Source organism: Stenella coeruleoalba (assembly GCF_951394435.1).
Source record: "Stenella coeruleoalba genome assembly, chromosome: 15".
Taxonomy (NCBI): Eukaryota; Metazoa; Chordata; class Mammalia; order Artiodactyla; family Delphinidae; genus Stenella; species Stenella coeruleoalba.
In genome coordinates this window covers 72,420,298-72,440,686 of record NC_137161.1, presented here as the reverse complement: position 1 = coordinate 72,440,686, position 20,389 = coordinate 72,420,298, and the positions used below count along the sequence as shown (strand labels likewise).

Below are 20,389 nucleotides of genomic sequence, written 5' to 3'. Positions count from 1 at the left end.
AAGTTCCCACCCAACCCTCCACCAGACCAGAAAATCAGAAGCCTCCTTACGCGGATGCTCATACAGAAACTAAGTTTATTATTTTTTTCTTCTTAAAAAAAAAAAAAAGAAAAAAAGAAAAAAACTCATTGTAGAGAAGCCCCTCCCCCTTCCCCTAAGGGTGGGGGGCTGTGAAAGATAGCTGGGGAAATCAAGTACAAGGGGGTGGGGACAAAGACTATCTTGCCACCCTTAACACTGCCCAGCCATGTGGGGTGGAAGGGAAGGGGATATGTGAAGAGCCCCGTTTCCATGACAACCAGTTGCCTACCCCCTACTTTGGTGGAAAGAAGGGAGAAGGCCCCTATGTCTCCCTGGAGGATTCCCCCCTCAAAAGACTTCAAGTAGTGGTTAACAGAGTCAGGCCTGGTCATGGAGGGAGAGGGGCCATGGCAGAAAGCCTAGGTGAAGGGGGGCAGCCCACTCACGTCTTGGCTTTACGGCCTCTGTGACTAATGGTAGGGCCAGCCAAGTGGGAAGGGGCGCTGCTGCGCAAGATACGCTGGTCCCCTTGGTTGGTGGCCCCACCAAGCCGGCGGGGGCCAGGCCGGCGCCGTGGGGTCCCATCCCCTTCCTCCTCCTCACCTGAGGCTTCAGCCTCAGACTCCTCTACTGAACCCTCAGGCCCCAGGGGACTTGGGGGCTGCAGGCGGCTCCGCTTTGCCAGCCCAGGACCACAGCCAACTGGGGCCCCTGCCCGTTTGCGAGGCACCTTCTCAGTCTCTAGTGGGGGCACTAGAGACCCTGGACGCAGCCGGGTCGAACGCAGTTTTGGAGCCAATGAGACCACGGGAGGTGTCAATTCTAACCCGCCTGGCCCACTATCCGCTAAATCCAGATCATCCTGAATTACAGCCACTACCATGGACCCTTCACTCTTTCGTCCCCTCATTCCTTCTGCTTCAAGACGTAAGCGGGCCAGGCGGGTGAGGGGGCGGCTTCCATCCTCATCAGATGAACTACCCTCACTCTCCCCCTGGCCCTGGGGTTGCCGCTGCTTCCCCAATCCACAGCTCTCAAGGACAGGAGAGCTGTCGCGGTCCAAGACAGGGAGCTGGCTGGGCCGAGGTGACGGTGGATTCTTGGGAGGTCGGCCCCGCTTCCGCTTGGGTGGGGATGTTGAAATGGTGAGAGTGGTGACAGTGTTGGCGACAGTAGCAGTGGGACAGGCTAGGAGTGGTGGGAGCGGTGGCAGGGGTGGCGGTATCGGGAGTGGCTGTGTCCGGCTCTCTAAGCTGCCATCCCCTGGAGAGGAAATGGTCCCAGGAATGGGCAAATCTCGGGCCTTAGGGGGCCGCCCACGCCTTCTTTTCTCCACAGGTGATAGGATGACAGGCTCGGGTCTATGAACTGGCTGGGGTCCAAGAGGCTGGGGCCCAGGAATAAGCTGGGGTGCCAGGACAGGCTCCGCAACAATAAGGGTCTCAGCCCCAGGGACTGAGTCAGTCCCACTGGTTTTTCCCTTAGAGGTGGATGAAGGTGCCTCATCCACCCCTCGCCCAGCATCTGCTGGAGACCTGTTCTTCTTGGGGGGCCTCCCCCTGCGACGTTTCACAGCAGGAGGGGTGATGGCAAGTAGTGCCCCTTCTCCATTTTCTGGGCTGCCCCCACCAGTCAGCCCCAGCTCAATGTGACGGCGAGCTATGAAGGGCTGCTGGGTTGGGGTGGGCAGTGTGGATGGGGGAGCAGCTTCACAGGGACCACTGGTGGGAGGTGAGGATTCTGGCCCCGACATGCTGCGGGTAGATGGGCTTCCCGGGCTGGCACCAGTCTCAGAGACCCCAGGCACTAGGGTGCTGGCAGTTCCCCGCTGCTGTCGCCGTCGCCTCACCAGTTCCTTTTCCTCTACCACAGTCACTAGCCGTCCTGGCAGCTTGCGAAGCACTTTGGGACCTGGAGGCTGCCCTGGCCGACCAGCCCCCTGACCCCTAATTTCTACATCGGCACTGGTGCGACGCCGAGGGGGCCGGGCAGGCGAAGGACCCTCAGGTGTGGAGGTGGCCGAGGATGAGGTTGACGGGGCTGCGGCCTCAGCTGAAACAAGTTCCTGTGGTTTCTCTGGGGTAGACGTTGGGGTCTGGGCTTCCACCAGCTCTTCTGAGTTCTTGTCAGCCTCCAGTGGCTCCTGAAGTAGCTCATCAGATGCTGCTGAGGGTGGGAGCTCCAGCCTATTGCTCTCACTCAGACACGTGGCCACTTCCTCACCATCAGGCAGCACTGAGAGGATGGTCGCCTCAGCAGGCTCGGGCACCTCCTGCTCTTGACCGTTGGGGACGCTGCCAGCTGCCAGGTTTGGGCTAGGTGCAGAAGAGGTGAGAGAAAGGTTCTTCTCTGACATAGGCAGGATCTCAACAGCAACTGGCAACAGATCCTTAGGGGGCACAAGAGTAATTGGGGAAGTCTCGGAACTGGCCATATCAGCCAGCTCCAGGGACTCAGTAGATGCCATTGCTTGTGCACACAGCTCTGCCTCAGGCCCCATGCCCAAGGGGAGGTTGGTGACTGGTGGGGAAATGGGCACAGAAGGTAGACCAAGCAAGAGAGGGGAGGAAGGAGTTAAGAGAGAAGTTTGGGCTGGAGGTGGGGTATGAGCTGGTGGAGGGGTACAGGCAGGAGGAGGGGTACAGGCAGAAGAACAAGAAGGAGGAATCTGTGCAGAAGGAAGAGGGGGAGAAGGCAAGATATGGACAGGAAGCATGGTTATTGGATTTGGGGCTGAAATGGGGATTGGGGCAGAGATTGGGGCAGGGACTGGGGCAGGAATTGCAGCAGGAGCTGAAGCTGGAGTGGGTCGAGGCCTAGGCGCTGGCCGGGGAACTCGGTCCCTGGCAGGGCTGCAGCGGGGGGGTGTGGAGGTGCTGCGGGGGTGATGCGTGGATGTGACAGGAGTGTGGTTTGCCCCTTGAGTTTCAGCCCGGGCTCCACGAAGACGCTCACTGACGCGAGTCCCTGGCCTTTCGGGGGCCTTGGCCTTCTTACTGCGCCGGTGGCTGCCTCCACCAGTCCCACAGGAAACCTCATCCCCAGCCCCTGGCCCCTCCTCCTCCTCCTGGGGTAGGCGGAACACCTCCTCCTTCGCTTGGTCCAGGTCCTTGCGGGCAGCTTCCACTTGCTCCTACCAAAAACAGAGCCCAATGAGTGGTCAGAGGGAGGCAAGAGGCATGGGGAGTGGGTGGAAAGCAGCCACTTTCCACTTCTATCCCCACCCCCATACTCACTTCTGCCTGCTTGAGCTCCTCTCGGCTCACCTCCTCCAGTGAGGCTTCCAGGAATTTCATGGCATAGCGCTCAATGGGGGTCAGCTGTGGGGAAGAGCAGCGATGATGAACATAGGGACCTGGTGCCCAGGGCCCATCACCCTTGATTATTTTCACCAGAGAAGACAGAAAGAAGGTCGCAGAGTCCAGAGGAAGGAGTTGTGGAGGGTGAGGTTGAGAACTAGTGGATCCAACACAGACCTGTTCTACAAGGGCAGCAATTTCCTGCTCAGCCCGGGACATCTCCTCATCTTCAGCCCCAGGCCGACCAGCCTCCTCTCCGTCAGCAGCAGGAAACCCATCATTCTCATTGAATTCTGCAAGCTCAGCCACCTGTTCAGCCTTGGCCTGGGTGGCCGCACGGATATCCTCTTCATCCTCTGCCCGACACAATGCCTATGAGGGTGTGGGGAAGAATAACCATGAGAATTAAAGAACTTTACATCCTGTGATTTGGTTCTGGCAAATGTTTGAGGCCACGTTTACACCAAACCAGATTTACATCAGAACTCAACTCTCTTCTGGGCCCCCAAAATTACCAAAGCAACACAGTGGTCCACAAAGAATGGAACAGATTCAACCAGGAGAGCCACCAGGGACAAAATAACTGTTTTAGAGACCTCTAGTTCCACTTACTTTCCATTCAAGTAAGCCTCAAATCTCTTTAAAAAAGCAATCCCAGAAGTGGTGAATACAAAATAATCCACAATTCTTTTTTGCGCTGAGATGCCTCATGACAACAGGTTAACATATGATCATTCCCCTGAGATGAATACCCAGGGAGATCACAGCAAAGTCACTGAGGGAAGTAGCCTAGAGCATGAGAGGAAGGCACTTGGTAGGGGAAAATTTCTCCATGATAATCCACATCTACAGTTCCCAAACATCTGTCTACTTCTGAAAAAATACAAATGCCCAGACCTCACCACTCAAAATCATGATTTAAGTAGACTGTGAGATGGGACTCAGGAATCAATCTTTTTCAAAGCCTTCCAAGTGATTCCAGTATGCATTAATGTTTGGGAAATGAGAGTTTTACACCATATACAAAGCACTTCTTACATCCACTATGCTATTTAACCTTCAGTTACTTCCTTCTAATTTAGCATTTCAGAAAAGTCGGAAGTGAGGCTCAGAAGATTAAATGGATGTGGCTTAATGAACACTATTAAGAAGCACTGTTGGGGCTTCCCTGGTGGTGCAGTGGTTGAGAGTCCACCTGCCGATGGAGGGGACACGGGTTCGTGCCCCGGTCCGGGAGGATCCCACGTGCCGCGGAGCGGCTGGGCCCGTGAGCCATGGCCGCTGAGCCTGCGTGTCCGGAGCCTGTGCTCCGCAACGGGAGAGGCCACAACAGTGACAGGCCCGCGTACCGCAAAAAAAAAAAAAAAAAAAAAAAAAGAAGCACTGTTGGAGCTCAAACCTAGAACCGTGGACTCCATATCCTGTGTTCTATCTATGAAATCATGTGAACCAATAAACAATCTACTCACAACTATCAAAGGCCAACTGTAATCTGGGAAGCAGCAGAAATAGTTCTTTCCCCTTGGACGAACTCAAAAGACTGAGAGACAACACACACTACAACCATTAGCTCTACTCTAGGGACTGCCCACTCTTTTTCTGCGGCGGGATCTTTGTTCCCCGACCAGGGATCGAACCCGTGCCCCCTGCAGTGGAAGCACAGAGTCTTAACCACTGGATGGCCAGTGAAGTCCCTGCCCACTCTTTTTTCACCTGCTCCAGGATATGGGTCTGCTTGCTGGCCACAGTCTCTTCCTCATCTTCAGGGGCAGAGGGTATAGATGAGCCAGATGGTTCCTCCAGAGGCATATCAAACAGCTCTCGGATGGTCTGCTTTGGAAAGAACATATGAAAAGTGTCAGAGCCAACGGAATGTTGGTCCCAGATCTATAGCTATGAAGCTGATAGCTCTTAGTAGTATCAGAAGCACCACTAGTTGAAGAGGCAGATCTGTGGAGGCCAAAGCATCCTTTTTAATAAGCAGTAGTAACTCCTACAGGCATAGCAGTTCTCTCTTGCACAGACTGGAAGATCTTAGTACCTGTTTAAAATAGGCTGTGGTGAAGTTGCCTCCCTCAATTGCCATGTCTCCCAACATTCTCTTCTGGTTTGCCTTTTTTAGGATGTTCTCTTCCACTGTCCGTTCACTGATAAGCCTAGGGGGTGATAAAGGACATGTATAAACAGCCAAATACATCAGTAAAACCCTATTAGCAAAGGGAAAGTAAGGTAAGGGGAGACTAGGCAATACCTATATATGTGGACATCTCGGGTCTGGCCAATTCGGTGACAGCGATCCTGGGCCTGAGCATCCATGGTAGGATTCCAGTCGCTGTCATAAAAAACAACAGTGTCTGCCCCCGTCAGGTTCACGCCCACACCCCCACTCCGAGTTGAAAGGATGAAGCAGAATATGCGTTTGTCTGCATTGAATCGTTCCATCAAGGCCTAGAGGAAAAGGAAAAAAAGATAGTATTGGGAGACATATCCCCAAAAACACACCAAGGCTTAGTGGGGGCCCCTCCTGGGACTCTGAACCCTGGAAAAAGGAGACAGAGCTGAGGCGAGCCTCTAAGGGCCAGAGATGCCTGGGTTACCTGTCTCTGTTCAACTCTAGTAGACCCATCCAGACGCAAGTAGAGGTGGCCATGGTAGGTGAGAAACTGTTCCAACACATCCAGCATTCGGGTCATCTGGGTGAATATGAGCACCCGGTGGCCCTCCGCCTTGAGCTGTCGCAACAGCACTGCCAACGTTTGCAACTTTCCTAAAGAGATATGAAGGGGTACAGGGAGCTAGCTATAAACTGGAGTGGGAAAAACACAGCACTGGAAGCCTGTGTAGTTGAAAGATCAAGTTTTACGCCAGGGTTTCGATCAACCCAGGGGAATCAAAAATATTTAACTTTATATATTTTCTTCTCTTAAGGGTTCTTCCTCTTCAGTCTGCTCCTGTCTTGGATCTGACTTCTTTCAGTCTAACTAGGGGCAGGGTAATACAGACCCTCAGGGGGAAAAAAGAAATCCTCAATGGTGTATGAGCAGGAAAAGACCTTCAAGTACTACACTGAGTTATACCAGCTGCAGCACAAGCCATTCACAAGATAAACATCAACAAATCCATTGATGTCATAGCTCACTTGGATGGAAGGTCACTGAGATAAGAACCAGAGAGGCAGGATCTTATGAGGTTATCTAGTTTAACCTCCCATCAAACACGAAAATAGTGATTCAATCAGTTTGAACACTTTTAACAAAGACTTTCAATTCACCTATTCTGAATGGTTTCAAGTGTTATAAAATTATCTTTTTACTAAAATATTTATTGAACACATATTAATAAAAATTCTGCTGACTTTCTTATGTTCTAAGACATTTAAGAAATCTGCAAACATATTACTATAGAAATCTACAAACATATTACTATAGAAATACCTGTGCACAGTTGTGGCAGAAACTATTCGCTACTGTCCAACAGCCATTCTCGGTTAACAGAACCCGATTAATCCTATGGACACCTGGCAGAGATCCCTTGATACCCACGGAAGGCGCACGCCAAACCAACCCCAGAAAATGAATCATTATTGTTCTAAATAAGCCACAGTTCCTTTTTCCCGTTGTCAGTGATTACTCTAAGGATGGGCATATGGCCCAATCTGAGCCAATGAATTTTGAATCAAAGTCAACTGGGAGGGCTTTCTTTCCCAGAAAAAAATGAAAGACTTGCGAGTGTTTTATTTCAACCCCTTGCTTCCTGCCTGGAGCACTGGTGTGCTCCCTGGAGTTATAGCAGCCATCTTAAGACCATGAAGAAATAACCATGAGAATAAAAAGATAAAAGCTAAGGATAGTAGGTAAGGTCCCGGGTCCATGAAGATACCACTAAGCTGCTGAACCAGCCATATACCACCATTCTCGGCATTTCTCATTTAGTAAACAATAAATGATCTTGTGGTTTAAGTCACTGTTGGTTGGTTTTCTGTCACCTGCAGCCAAATTTCTTCTAACCAATAAGATTCTATTCAAAAGGCAAGCATCCTTGTTCAAATCTTTCCCCAAAACAAAATCTACTATTTACTTTTTTTTTTTTTTTGGCCACCTGGCTTACGAGATCTTAATTCCCCAACCAGGGATGGAACCTGTGCCCTCAGCAGTGAAAGCGTGGAGTCCTACCACTGGACCACCAGGGAATTCCCCAAAATCTACTATTTACTGTGCAGTCTTATACCACCACACACCTTTCCCCATAAATCTGAAAACTCCACACTGTGCTATGTCATTTGCCATTGTATCCCAAATGATGTAACATGTTCACAAAATAATCACTGAATAAATGAGTTAGCAAACATTTTCAACTTTCATCAAAGTCAAATTCATGAATGCCAAGAATCTATCATGAGGCCTACATTTCTTCATCTCACCCAGAAGCATAACCCAGAAGACTATCTGATGTTTAATGAAATCCACAGAGACCTTATGTACAGCATCCCTTTGATGTAACAGTCTTCAGGCTAAGACAAGAAAAGAGGTCAAGAGACCCTCACTGGCCGAAGAACTCACCGCAATCATACTGGATAAGCCTCAGGTCAGGAAACTGGGTACGCATGTTACACACAATACGGTGCAAAGGACGAGCCCGGGGCCAGAGCTCACGAGCCAATTGCTCCTGGAAGGCTGCCTGACGAGGGGCCAGCCAAGGAGGTGGGTGGCAGGCGTGCAAGGAAGGGGGAGGTGCCTCCACAGGAGGCATGACAAAGATGAACCTGTAAAAAGAAGGCAAGCAGTATAAAATATGGAACTCTGAATGGCCCCAGAAGTTAGCACCTTTACCAGCCCTAACCACTATATCCACTCAGAGGCCCCAAGACCCACTTCCCATTAGCACTTAGCCCTGCCAACCTCTCAATGATTTCTGACAGCTGGTCTAGTCGTTGCTGGGGAAACAGTACAGCCTGGCGGGCAGCCTCGGTATAAGTCCAAAAGGTGGGGTGGCTGGGGCCAGGAGAACGAGGGCCGATGGGGCTGGCAACAGGTTGGGGCAGGGTACAGAAATCCAAGACTTCAGTCCCATACACGGGTGCCAGGGCCCCATGAGCCTCACTAAGTTGGAAAATCCGTTCCAGGCGTTCAGACCGCTGCTGCTTCCGCTTTTCCTCCAGAGAGTCCTGAGGATAAGAGGAGAAAAACACAGAAAAAGTGATCAGCGTCCTTATAGAAAATCTGGCAGTTCCTCCCAGAATTAAACATAATCTGTGGAAACCATAAGATTCAACAATACACTATTTTGGTTCTTCCAAATTGTCAATAATGGGAGTTATTCTTTTCCCAATGTTAAATGAAATAACTTCTCCACAAAAGAAAACTGATCTTCCCTGTATGCTACCAAAGCAGGTACCTAAATATTCAAAATTAAGATCCGTATGTTTGACAAACTTATAGAATGGATGATTTGCGTGAGTTTTCCCATGTAACACTTAAATCCAGAATATCCAAGTTAATTTATCTTCTTGCAGTAGATCCAAAACAATTATTAAAATCCCTCCTCAAATCACTGACCAGGATACAGAGAGGCTAATCAAATCCATGGCAGGTTTTTGTCCAAGGTCAGACTGGAATGGGGTGGGATGGGAACAGCTAACCAGACATCTAGGTAACCCCGAGAGAGAAAAGGGGAGTGCCCTGGCTGACAGGATACCTGTATGACTTTGACCCAATCCTTTCCCATCTTTGTGCTTCCAGTTTCACAGGCTATAAAACCACCTAACTCTTTTGTAGCACTTATCACACTTGTAGTTTTACATGTATAGGATTCTTTGATTAACATCTTCTACCCACTAAACTGTAAGCCCCTCACTGTAATCATCCAGTATCCAACTCAGTATCTGGCACAAAGTAGGCTTTCAATAAATATGTTATTAGAATGAACAAATAATGAAGGAGACTGGACCCTACAAGATGGTCCTGAAAAAAAGCAGTGTCCCAAATCTCCCTTCCTGACTGCTACCTTAAGCTTGACCTCTTGGCTCCTGGTGGTCTAATAAGTGAGGAAGGAAAGCATCCTAGCAGAGGGAAAAATCATTAAGGCCAGCTCTCATTAAGTAGCAGCAAAGGAGACAATATTTGCAAATCATCTACCTGAAAAAGGACTTGTATCAAGAATAAAGAACTCTTACAACTCAATAACAAAAAGGAAAAGAATAAAATAACCCAATTAAAAAAGGGAAAGGATCTGAATAGACATTTCTTCAAAGAAGATATACAAATGGCTAACAACCACTGAAAAGATGCTCAACATCATTAGCCATCAGAAAAATGCAAATCAAAACCACAAAAGGGACTTCCCTGGTGGTGCAGTGGATAAGACTCTACTCTGTGCCCCCAATACAGGAGGCCCGGGTTCGATCCCTGGTCAGGGAACTAGATCCCACATGCATACCTCAACTAAGCGTTCGCATGCCACAACTAAGGAGCTGGCGAGCTGCAACTGCAGTGCCCTGGAGCTGCAACTAAGGAGCCCCCCGCTGCAACTAAGGCCCGGCGCAACCAAATAAATAAATATTTAAAAACCACAGGATACCACTTCAAACCCACTAGGATGGCTATAATCAAAAAAGACAAATAATAACAAGTTTTTGGCAAAGATGTAGACAACCTGGAACCCTCACAAGCGCTGGTGGGAATGTAAAATGGTACAGCCACTTTGGAAAACAGTTTGTCAGTTCCTCGAACAAACATAGTTACCATAACCCAGTTAATTCCACTCCTAAATTTACATCCAATATAACCGAACATATATGAAAAGATACAAAATCTTATACATGAATGTTCACAGCAGCATTATTCATAACAGCCAAAAAGAAGAAACAAACCAAATGTCCCCCAATCAACTGATGAATAGATATATAAAATGTGGTATATTCATACAATGGCATATTATTCAACAATTTTTAAAAAATGAAGTACTGATATATATACATATATATATGTCAGTTATAGCATAACATGGATGAACCTCAAAAATATTAAGTAAAAGAAGCCAGTCACAAAAAACCGTATATGACTCCATAAGTAAATCTACAGATACAAGTTACTTAGAGCTAGGAGGGATGGAAAGGTCAGGGATGATGGTTAAGGGTGTGGGGTTTCTTTTTTTTTAGGGCAATGAAAATGTTCTAAAGTTGATTGTTGTCATGGTTGCATAACTCTGTGAATATACTAAAAGCCAATGAACTGTATGGTTTAAATAGGTGAACTGTATGGTATGTGATTTATATCTCAAACTGTTTAAAGAAAAAGTATCAAGAAGCTGCTACCTACTTGCAGAGCAATGCAAATTTAACACAGACCATGGGGTTGCACCCTTGGGCTAGGATCTAGGCTCTCCTCTCTCTACTTCCAAAAAGCCAGACCAACCTGGCAGCATTAGAGAAAGACCAAAGGTGGAAGCAAGTGGCAAAGATGGGAGGGTGGGGGACTGGGGCCGAGAATAAGCAGCTCTATTATCAGAGTGAGAAAAAGACAAGAGGGCCTGGAAGGACTCACTAGATCTTTCTCATTATTGGGTCCTGGGTTACTTACTCTGAGTTGCAACTTTTATTTAACCAAATATATATACAACTATATATATGATAGAAAAAAATGGCTACCAGAAAGCTCATGAAGGGACAGAGTTCTTTTTATTTCCCACTTAATCACCATGGAGGTAAAAAACTACAGCAAATGACCGTCAAAGTCAAACGCTCATGATCTTTAGGGAACTGTATTCCGTGGTGTCCTTTCTCCCCTAGAAGTTCAAATACTTAATGGTGACAGTTTTAGCAACTGAGAAAAATCCTCCTGTCTCTGAGGACTGCCTCTTGTGGGGAAGAAGAGAAAGCAATGGAGCCAGCACATCTGTGTTCTCACAAGTTGTATAAATTTTAAAACATCATTTAGTAGGCTAGTTTCATCTGTAAAATGGGGCAATTAGATGCCAACACTAACTCAAAAGAGTAAGCAAGAACCAAAGAGACCAAATGTAACAAGAAAGCCTTGAACACATCAGTGATTAATAGTTTTAAAAGCACATTATGTCCTCAATTACTTCCTCTGTGAAAAGTAGGACATGGATTATTCTTCCCATTTTACAAATAAGAGTAAAGGCCCAGGGAAGGGCTTTGTCCAGTGACATTCAAGTATTAGGTCCACAAAACTAGGCTTCGTAATTTACCAAGATAAAGGTGACATTATTTTGTTCCATCCACTCTGTAGCAACACTCCAAAGAAATTCAATTTCCTGTTCCCTCTCCTTTGAGGCAGTAAAACTTACCAGATAGAAAGGGGAACGAGGTGGTGGTGGGGGCTGGCGTCGAGGTCGGGGACCACTGAACGAGGTAGCAGTGGAGGGAGGGCTGGGGGGACCAGAGCGTAATGTCAGTGTCTCAGGCTCATCCTTGGAAACAGGCAGCCGGGATACCATGGTGACAGGCAAGGGAGCGGCACCGGTTGCCGAAACCACGAGGGAAGATGCCTGGGAAGCTGGGGCCTGTGTTGAGGCTGGGGCCAGTGCCAGAGTCTGAGCTGCCGCTGGGCCCAAGGTGGGCACCGGCACTGGGGCAGGGCTCAAGGTCAGTGTTTGCACTGAAGCTGGGGCCAGGAGTGAAGCAGATGACGACACCGTAGCCAAAGTCAGTGTGTGAGCTGGGGCCGGGCCCATTGGAGAAACTGGAGGCAGAGGGGGTGCTGGAGCCAAAGACAGCGTCTGAGATGGACACAGTGGTGGTCCCGGTGCCAAAGACAGTGTCTGGGCTGGAGCTGGTACTAGGGATGCTGCTGGAGTCAATGACAATGTCTGAGCTGGAAAAGAACCTTGGGGGTTCCCAGTTCCCAAAGACAGTGTCTGAGATGGAGACGATCCGCCAAGAGTGGATGCTAAAGCTGGGGGTAAAGCCAGTGTCTGCGTAGAAGCCGGACTCGGGAGAGGTGACGGAACCGGGGCTGGTACCATAGTTTGAGCTGATGATGGAACCAACACAGGAGCTGGGGCTGGCACCAGTGAGGAAGCTGAGGCTAAAGGAGTTCCTGGAGTAGATGATGAAGCCAGAAGTGGAACCGAAGTCTGCGATGGAGCCAGTACAGGAGTAGGACCTAGTGATGGAGCCAGGACTGGAAGAGGAGCCAGAGAAGGAGCTGGAGAAGGAGCCAGGATTGCTGTCTGTGGAGCCACCATGGGAGCCAGAGAGGTGGCTAGAGCCTGAGATGCAGTAGGTGCTGGAGCCAAAAGGGAAGCCTGAGCTGGAGCTTGATTTGATGCTGCCGGAAAAGGACTGGCCAGAGCAGAAGCTGGCACCAGGACAGGTGAACATGCTGGGGCCACGGCTGAGTTCAACCCTGGAACATGTGAAGAGGCTGGAGCCAACAACAGAGGGTGACCAGGTGCCTGAGATGGGGACAGAGATGGAGTTGTGGCCAAACCTAGAGTCAAGGCTGACGCTGATGGAGAAGTCCCAACTGGTGCCAAAGAGGGAGGTCCAGGAGCCGCTGCCAGTGTTGGAGTCACATTAGTCAACAGAGCTGGGCCTGAAGCCGAAACAGGCAAGGGGGCTGAGATGGGGATGGTGAGTGGAGCTGAGGCTGGGGACGGAAGCGTTGTGCAGACAGAGATGGGGAGTGAAGATGATACTGGAACTGGGACTGTAGAAGACACAGGACTAGCAAGGGGAGAGGAGTTGGGAACTGGCATTGGAGAAGAGGCTGGCCCAGGTAGTGAGGATGGCACGGGGAGAGGAGAAGAGATGGTCAAGGGAGCAGCTCCGGGTGCTGAAGCTGTGGAGACAGAGGATAAGTTAGCCCCCAAATTCTTTTCTTGCTCCTTCTATTACCCTGTCCCACCCCTTCCCTTACCCCCAAGCTTCACCTGTTTCCCAGAAGACCTTCACTCCCACACCATGAGATCAAAGATTCAAGGAATCTAACAATTCAACATTTCCTTTCCCTCCAAAGTTCCAACTTATGTATCTTGGAATTAGGCAAGGGCTCAGCAGACCATTTTGGGGGCTAATGCAAATCAGTATACTGATAACGAAAGGATCTATTGTGACTTAGAAACCCTCTGGGCCACCCTATCTCCATTCCTGACAAAAATTTGTGGCCTCAGCCACCTGAACTCACCACTGACTTCAGGCGTAGGACTGTGGACCAGCTTGAGAAGTGGCCTCACCAGAGTGGATGTGGGTATGGGAGCCCGGGCAGTACCCAGAGCAGGTGTGGGTAGCCGGCCAGGGGTTAATGTGGGGCGTGGAGTCAACACAGCTGGAAGCCCAGAGCTCGGAGGCCGGGGTGCTGGGGCCAACGGAGGAACAGGAGTCAGTCCATCCCGAGGGGCCTGTCTCACTACAATCTTCACCACGCCTGTATTATTCACCATGGTTGGTGGCACTGCAAGAGGAAGCTAGATTGAGGGGAAGGTAGAAAAGAAACAAGAGACCCAAAGGATGGAAGAAGTCCAAGGGCAGGAGAGGGTAGCAGACAGATATCAGAGATACTGGCAAAGGAAAACAACACTGAGGGAAGGCTAGACAGACAGTAGCCCAGGGCATGCCTGGAAGGACCAAGGCCAGCAGGGCTAAGTAAGTAGGAAGGCCAGAAGCCTCACCCTGGTTAGCAGCAAGCGGAAGGCTGAGGCCAGTGGGGGCAGGGGTGGTGCTGGGGGTCGAAGAAGGCAGCACAGAGACAGGGGTAGGGCCAGGGGTCGGGGCCACGGCCTGGATGAGGGCCACATGGGCAGGCTGGCTGATGAGGTGGTGCTGCCCCCCTGCTGACACCAGGTGCACCACATTCCCTGGGTTAAGGGAAGAGAGAAAGAAAGAAAGAAGCAGCTATCAGCCGGAGGAGGGCAGAGGCAAGAGAAGAGAGAAAGAACGAAGAGGGAATAACTTCTCCAGAATAAACTCATACCTATCTTGATCAAAAGACCCCCTCCAACCATTCCCCTTGGCCCCACCCACCAAAAGGTAAGGAAAGAAACATAAAGGCTGACATCTGAAAAGAGCCACAAAAACAAAGGGACAAAGAGGAGGAGGAAAAAGGCAGGACAGGGGGTGGGTTTTACCTACTTTGCAGCGGGCGGGGCTGCCCCACAGCAAGCTGGCGCACCTGCGCACCAGTCAAAGTCAGCTTGTTGCCCTGGATTTGGAAGGTGAGAGGTTTGCTTCCCCCTGTACTAGCCACTGGCCGCTGTGCCAGTGAGGCTAACTGCCCGATGCTGACCACTTCACCTGCTATGAATAAAGAAGAGGCTTAATGTACATGGGGCTCACTCTGCTCAAACTCACTTCACAGACCTTCATGAGGCACAAGTCTCCAGTTTCTCCAACCCTCCCCCTCAACTTACCATGTTCCAATAAGCTTAGCCTCCACCTACAGCCTTTGAGCTTCTGACATGCTACTCCTTCCAATCCCACCTGTTTGCTTTGCAATCTCCTTTACATCCTCTAACAGCTTTCCACCATACTGAGCTAATCACCACCTGCCTCCTCTACACTGCCCTTTTACCCCAAATAATTTTCTACTGCTAGGCTTACCACTATTTATTCATCTATGGATCATCTCCCCAACTAGAGACTGTGAACTACTTGAGGGCTCTTACTTGATTATGAATTACCAATGCCTGGCAAAATACCTAATATATGTTAGCCACCATGATACACTCATGGTCCTGAGCTTTTCCTCTCCAGCTCCATGGCATGTAGGCTTTCCTCCCATCTCAAGTCCTTCACCCTCACAGAGCCCTGGGAACTTACAGGGCAGGCGAGCTTGCATATCGGGAGACAGGATGAGGCGCTGTGGAGCAGGAGTAGGAGCTGGCACTGCCGTGGTGGGAGCCGTGGCTGTGGTGGTACAGGTGGTGGTGACAGCAGCAGAAGGGAAGGTATAGCCCGGTGGCACGGTAAGGGGCTTCAACAGGCTGGAGGAGCCTGGGGGCGGGGCAGGGCTCAGGCGAACAGGAGCAGGTGGGGCTGGCTTCAAGGATAGGGTTGGCGTGGGAGGCCGTGAGGTCCCACTCAAGACCCCCAGAGGGGATGGCATCACTGTAAACACAAAGCAAACACCTGTCAGATATACCTTGACTAAAGCCTCAGCCTGGTCCTAGAAACCTCCATACATAATCCCTTGTAGCCCATCAAACACCACACCCCTGTCTCCAACCCAGCTCCTCAAACACTAATTTCATTACTTCTCCCCCAATCTGAACAATCTGCCTGAAGTATCCCCCAGCATCCTGGCTCCCTTGGAACTCACCCTGGGGAAGAGGCCCACCGTTTGGCTGCAGTGGGGGCAAAAGAACAGGGCCAGGAGGCCGGGATGCCGGAATGAGTGGGGGCCCAGAAGGCGAGGCCGACACCATCAGTGGTGCTGGCAGCACTGGGGGGGTTGGGCCAGGCGTGGGCTGGGCTGAGAGCTCAGGGCCTGGAGGGGGTCGGACTGGGACAGGGCCCAGGGGAGTCCGTGGACTGTTCACCACCACCACTGTCCGGCCTTCTTGCTTGGGCATTGGCTGCAGCATCCTACGAGGAAAAAACAAGGGGATGGGTAGGGGAGGAGGGAGAGTGAAGAATAGGAGAAGAAATTAATAAGGAAGATGAGGCAGAAAAACAGACAGATTATAAAAGCAAAGGAGAGAAAGGTAAGACCCAATGGAGAAAGCGGGAAAGAAATCCGATAACCAAAAAGCACAAAGCGAAAAAAGAAAAAGCACGAAGCAGAGAGAGGAGGGAGAAAAAAAAAATCAGTGACAAACACAAGGGCCTCTCCCAAAACCATCTTCTGGTTATTCTATCCCCCGATTCCTCCAAGTATTTTTCATCCATCTATATGAACATTCCAGCCTAGCCTCCAACTCTTACCTTTCCACCCCAATTCCCCCCAGCCAGCTGCAGCCACTTTTTTCTAGGAACCCACTTCCTTATTCCTCGGCCCTGGTACCTGTTGACCTTCATCTTGACTGGCTTGGGCCGGGGTGGGGGGTCCGGAGCAGTAGCCACCTCTAGCAGAACCCGGCGGGAAAGGCGGTGCTGGGGTAGAAATGTGTCGGCCTCATATCTAGAGACACGACCCTCCAGGCCAATGAGATCAAATCGACCCATGTCTATCCGCTGACATAAGAAGGAACACAAGAGCATAGTGTCAAAGGAGCCAATTTGGCAATGATTTCTTGGATGTCACACCAAAAGCACAGACAACAAAAGAAAAAAACTGATAAATTAGACTGCATCAAAAGACACTATTAATAAAGTGAAAAGGCAACCCACAGATTAGGACCAAAATTATTTGCAAATCATGTATCTGGTAAGAGGCTAACATCCAGAACACACAAAGTCCTACTACAACTCAACAAAAAAAACAAACAATCCAATTTAAAAACTGGCGGGAATTTCCTGGCGGTCCAGTGGTTAGGACTCTGCACTTTCACTGCTGAAGAACCAGGTTCAAGCCCTGCTCGGGGAATTAAGATCCCACAGGCCCCACAGCGTGGCCAAAAATAAAAATAAAAATTGGCAAAGGTCTCAAACAGACATTTCTCCAGAGAAAATATACAATAAGCACGTGAAAAGATGTTCAACATAACTAATCATTAGGGAAATCAAAATCACAATGAGATACCACCTCACCTACTCAGACAGCCGTTATCAAAAAAACAGAAAACAGGTGTTGGCAATGATGTGGAGAACTCAGAACCTTTGCAAAATGCTGGTAGGAATGTAAAATAGTGCAGCTGCTACGGAAATCAGTATAGCTGTTGCTCAAAAAATTAAAAATAGAATAATCATATGATGCAGCAATTCCATTTCTGTGTATATATACCCAGAAGAATTGAAAGTAGGGACTTAAACACACATTTGTACACCTATGCTCACAGCAGCATTATTCACAGTAACCAAAAGGTGGAAACAACCGCAGTGTCCACTGATGAACAGATAAACGTGGTATTTGTCTCCATGTATGTAAATGTATACATGTGCATACCCACATACATGTATACACATACACAAGAACATGTACAATAGAATATTACCCAACCAAGGAAATCCTTACACATGCTTGAAGACATTCTACTAAGTATATATGCCAGTCACAAAAGGACAAATACTGTATGATCACACATACATGAAGTACCTAGAATAGTAAGTTTATAGAAACAGAAAGTAGAATGGTGGCTGCCAGGTGCTGGGAACAGAGGGAGAATGGGGAGTTATTATTTAATGGGTATGGAGTTTCAGTTTAGAAAGATGAAAAAATTTCTGAAGATGGATGATAGTGATGGCTGTACAACTATGTGAATGTACTTAGTGCCACTGTACCATATGCTTAGAAACAGTTAAAATATTTAAGCATTATTAATATGCCAGGCAATTCTAAAAATATTAACACAATTCTCACAAACATACTGCAGAATAGGCCTTATAACCCCAGTTTTGAAGGGCAAGCAAATTTAGGGTTAAAGGTTAATAATTAGCTTGCCCAAAGTGACACAGTTAGAAAACGATGAAACTGGAATAATGCTGAGGTGACAGGGCAAGTAAGTATGCAAAAGGTCAGACTCCAGCATAAAGAAAAGAGGTGCAGGGGTGGGTAGGGCCAATAACCTTGGAGGCAACTGCTTACCTGGAGAGGGTGGACATCAGTGGCCCTTAGCACCAGAGAGGCGGTGCTGAAACAGATGCCTGGAGTGATGAAGGGGGAGGTAACGGGTCGAGGGTCAAACAGGTTTGGATGATTGCAGACTTTTCGCAGCTGCATCAAAATGTTGATGACGCTCATGAAATGGCCTGTGGCTAGTGTCTCCTTAGTTCTGGGAGAAAGGAGAAATAAATGGGACATCTTGATAGTCACCTCCGCTCCACTGTAGGGTCCCAGGCCCACCCTCGGTCCTCCCTTACGTGGTCTGTGCCATGAAGTCATCATAGAGACAGCGCTGGCGCTTGGAGAGCCGGCAGCGGATAACATGCTCATATTTTTTGGGCATCTGCTTCTCAACATCCACCTTAACTCGGCGCAGCAAAAAAGGCCGCAAAACCTAAAAGCAAATAAGCAGGAGGCTGACAGGAGAACAGCGGGCACTATACCCCAGCCTAGACCCTCTACCTGGGTCTTGGCCTGATGACCAGCAGAGCGCTGGCTTAGCCCATCAGTAAACACTCATGGAGCCATGCAGCATGCCGGGAACCAATCACACAAAGGTGAATCAGATGCAAGCCCTCCTCTCAAGGAATTTATTATAATGAAAGAGACGAACATAAAGATAATACCACAACACAAGAAGTGATAAAGAAGGCACTGAGGACAGAGCAACTAACTAAGCAGAAGGGATGAGTCAAACTACAGTTCCAAGGAGTAACTGTAAATTTACAAGATTGTGAAAGTAAATCCAGCCAAGAAGCTGAGAACAAATCTGTGGCACTGACAGCAGCAAAGAAAACCAAAGACAAATCTGAGATCTCAGGAGATAAAATCTGATATGACACAGTCATCAACTTGACATGGAAGAAGTGAAAAAAGAGAAAATAAAGAGGTATAGTTTCACTAAATCTAGTGTGGTAATCATTTCATGATGTATATAAGTCAAATCATTATGTTGTACACCTTAAACTTATACAGTGCTATATGTCAATTATATCTCAATAAAATAGGAACAAATAATATTAAAAATATTTTAAAACTTTAAAAACGAGGAAGTATAGTTAAGGAAGACATCTTGGTTTCTACTGAATAGTTTGATTTACCAAACTGATGGTGTGATTGACCAAAATGGAGTAGAAATAATAGGCTATAAGGCTTGAGATGTTTGGCTTATAACAGAGTGAGTTCAAGAGGAACTTTCTGGCAGGGTAGGCGACAGCTGCCAAGGCAGGGCTGAGCCCCAGGGGCTAAGGAGAGAGGGAAGTGCCCCTTGTATTCCAAAAATGTCAGGCTGAAGGCACCAAGCTGAGAGGGAAATTTTTTTTTTTTTTTTTTTTGCGGTACGCAGGCCTCTCACTGTTGTGGCCTCTCCCACTGCGGAGCACAGGCTCTGGACGCGCAGGCTCAGTGGCCATGGCTCACGGGCCCAGCCGCTCCGCGGCATGTGGGATCTTCCTGACAGGGCACGAATCCGTGTCCCCTGCATCAGCAGGCGGACTCTCAACAACCGCGCCACCAGGGAAGCCCTGAGAGGGAAATTTTTATTGTTTTCTGTATAAAAATGTCCATCAGATGGGGTTCAAAGGGGTTGGGGGCAGATAACAAAAATAAATAAATAAAATTTCACAAAAAGAGGAACTTTCAATTAAAGACATTATCAGAAATTTAAATACAGGTTGAGTGGTCTAGAGAGTCAAGGAATTATATAAATCAGTATGCCGATGAGATAAGTAAACTGGGTGACAAAAAAAAAATAAAGATCAGAATGCTGAGAGATGTTATTTAAAAGCTGGACACTGGACAAAGGAAGAGGAGCCAGAGAAGACCAAAAATAAAAAAATAAAAGAAGAAAAGAAAAAGAGAACACAACAAAACTATGTAATTGTGGAAAGTCAGGTAAAGAGAAACCCAAGCCAGGAACAGATCAGCATTATCATTCTACTCAAAGAATAAAAACAGAAATGCTACCATTAAAGAAAACAAGCAGAATGATGACTAAGATGGGGTCACTCAATCTGGCAATGAGTTAAGTCACTGGAACACTGCAGTTTGACAACTGGGTAAATTCAACCTAGCACTGACTTCCCTCTTCCTAAGGCTTTTCTGAGTATTGCCCTTAGTTCCTTGCCATTCCCAATGCCCTTGACAAACTGGTACAGGCCCTACCTTGTGAAGGCGTTTGACTAGACCTTCATTGTACTCTTGGCTGCCCTCAATCATGCCAGTTAGGGGATTAGAGAACCATTCCTTGAACTCGCGATGAGACTGGAAGACATGGGGCATCAAAAAGTGCATCAAGGACCACAGTTCCATGAGGCTGTTCTGCAAGGGTGTTCCTGTCAGGAGCAGGCGTCTCTGGCTGCAAAGAGACAGGGAATTACAGGGAGGATGGTCAGCAAAGTCCCAACTGTG

At 48.5% G+C, this 20,389-nt stretch overlaps 1 protein-coding gene across 2 annotated transcripts in view; it reads right to left on the bottom strand.

Moving 5' to 3' along the window:
• Position 1: 1 nt before the first annotated feature.
• The window catches only part of SRCAP (Snf2 related CREBBP activator protein), a 32,321-nt gene continuing 11,933 nt past the window's right edge, over positions 2-20,389 (bottom strand). The window contains exons 14-32 of one of the 2 annotated variants that reach the window (XM_079899137.1): positions 20,144-20,336; positions 18,238-18,374; positions 17,963-18,149; positions 16,283-16,452; positions 15,599-15,864; positions 15,100-15,387; positions 14,413-14,577; positions 13,953-14,138; positions 13,469-13,735; positions 11,628-13,123; positions 8,219-8,484; positions 7,880-8,082; positions 5,918-6,087; positions 5,572-5,768; positions 5,362-5,476; positions 5,034-5,153; positions 3,498-3,692; positions 3,258-3,341; positions 2-3,154 (exon numbers count right to left, since the gene is read on the bottom strand). In XM_079899137.1, coding sequence (XP_079755263.1) covers positions 464-3,154; positions 3,258-3,341; positions 3,498-3,692; positions 5,034-5,153; positions 5,362-5,476; positions 5,572-5,768; positions 5,918-6,087; positions 7,880-8,082; positions 8,219-8,484; positions 11,628-13,123; positions 13,469-13,735; positions 13,953-14,138; positions 14,413-14,577; positions 15,100-15,387; positions 15,599-15,864; positions 16,283-16,452; positions 17,963-18,149; positions 18,238-18,374; positions 20,144-20,336 — 7,396 coding nt within the window. In that variant the 3' untranslated portion in view covers positions 2-463. The remainder of the gene's footprint in view (positions 3,155-3,257; positions 3,342-3,497; positions 3,693-5,033; positions 5,154-5,361; positions 5,477-5,571; positions 5,769-5,917; positions 6,088-7,879; positions 8,083-8,218; positions 8,485-11,627; positions 13,124-13,468; positions 13,736-13,952; positions 14,139-14,412; positions 14,578-15,099; positions 15,388-15,598; positions 15,865-16,282; positions 16,453-17,962; positions 18,150-18,237; positions 18,375-20,143; positions 20,337-20,389) is intronic. The other variant, XM_079899136.1, reaches the window with a different exon arrangement.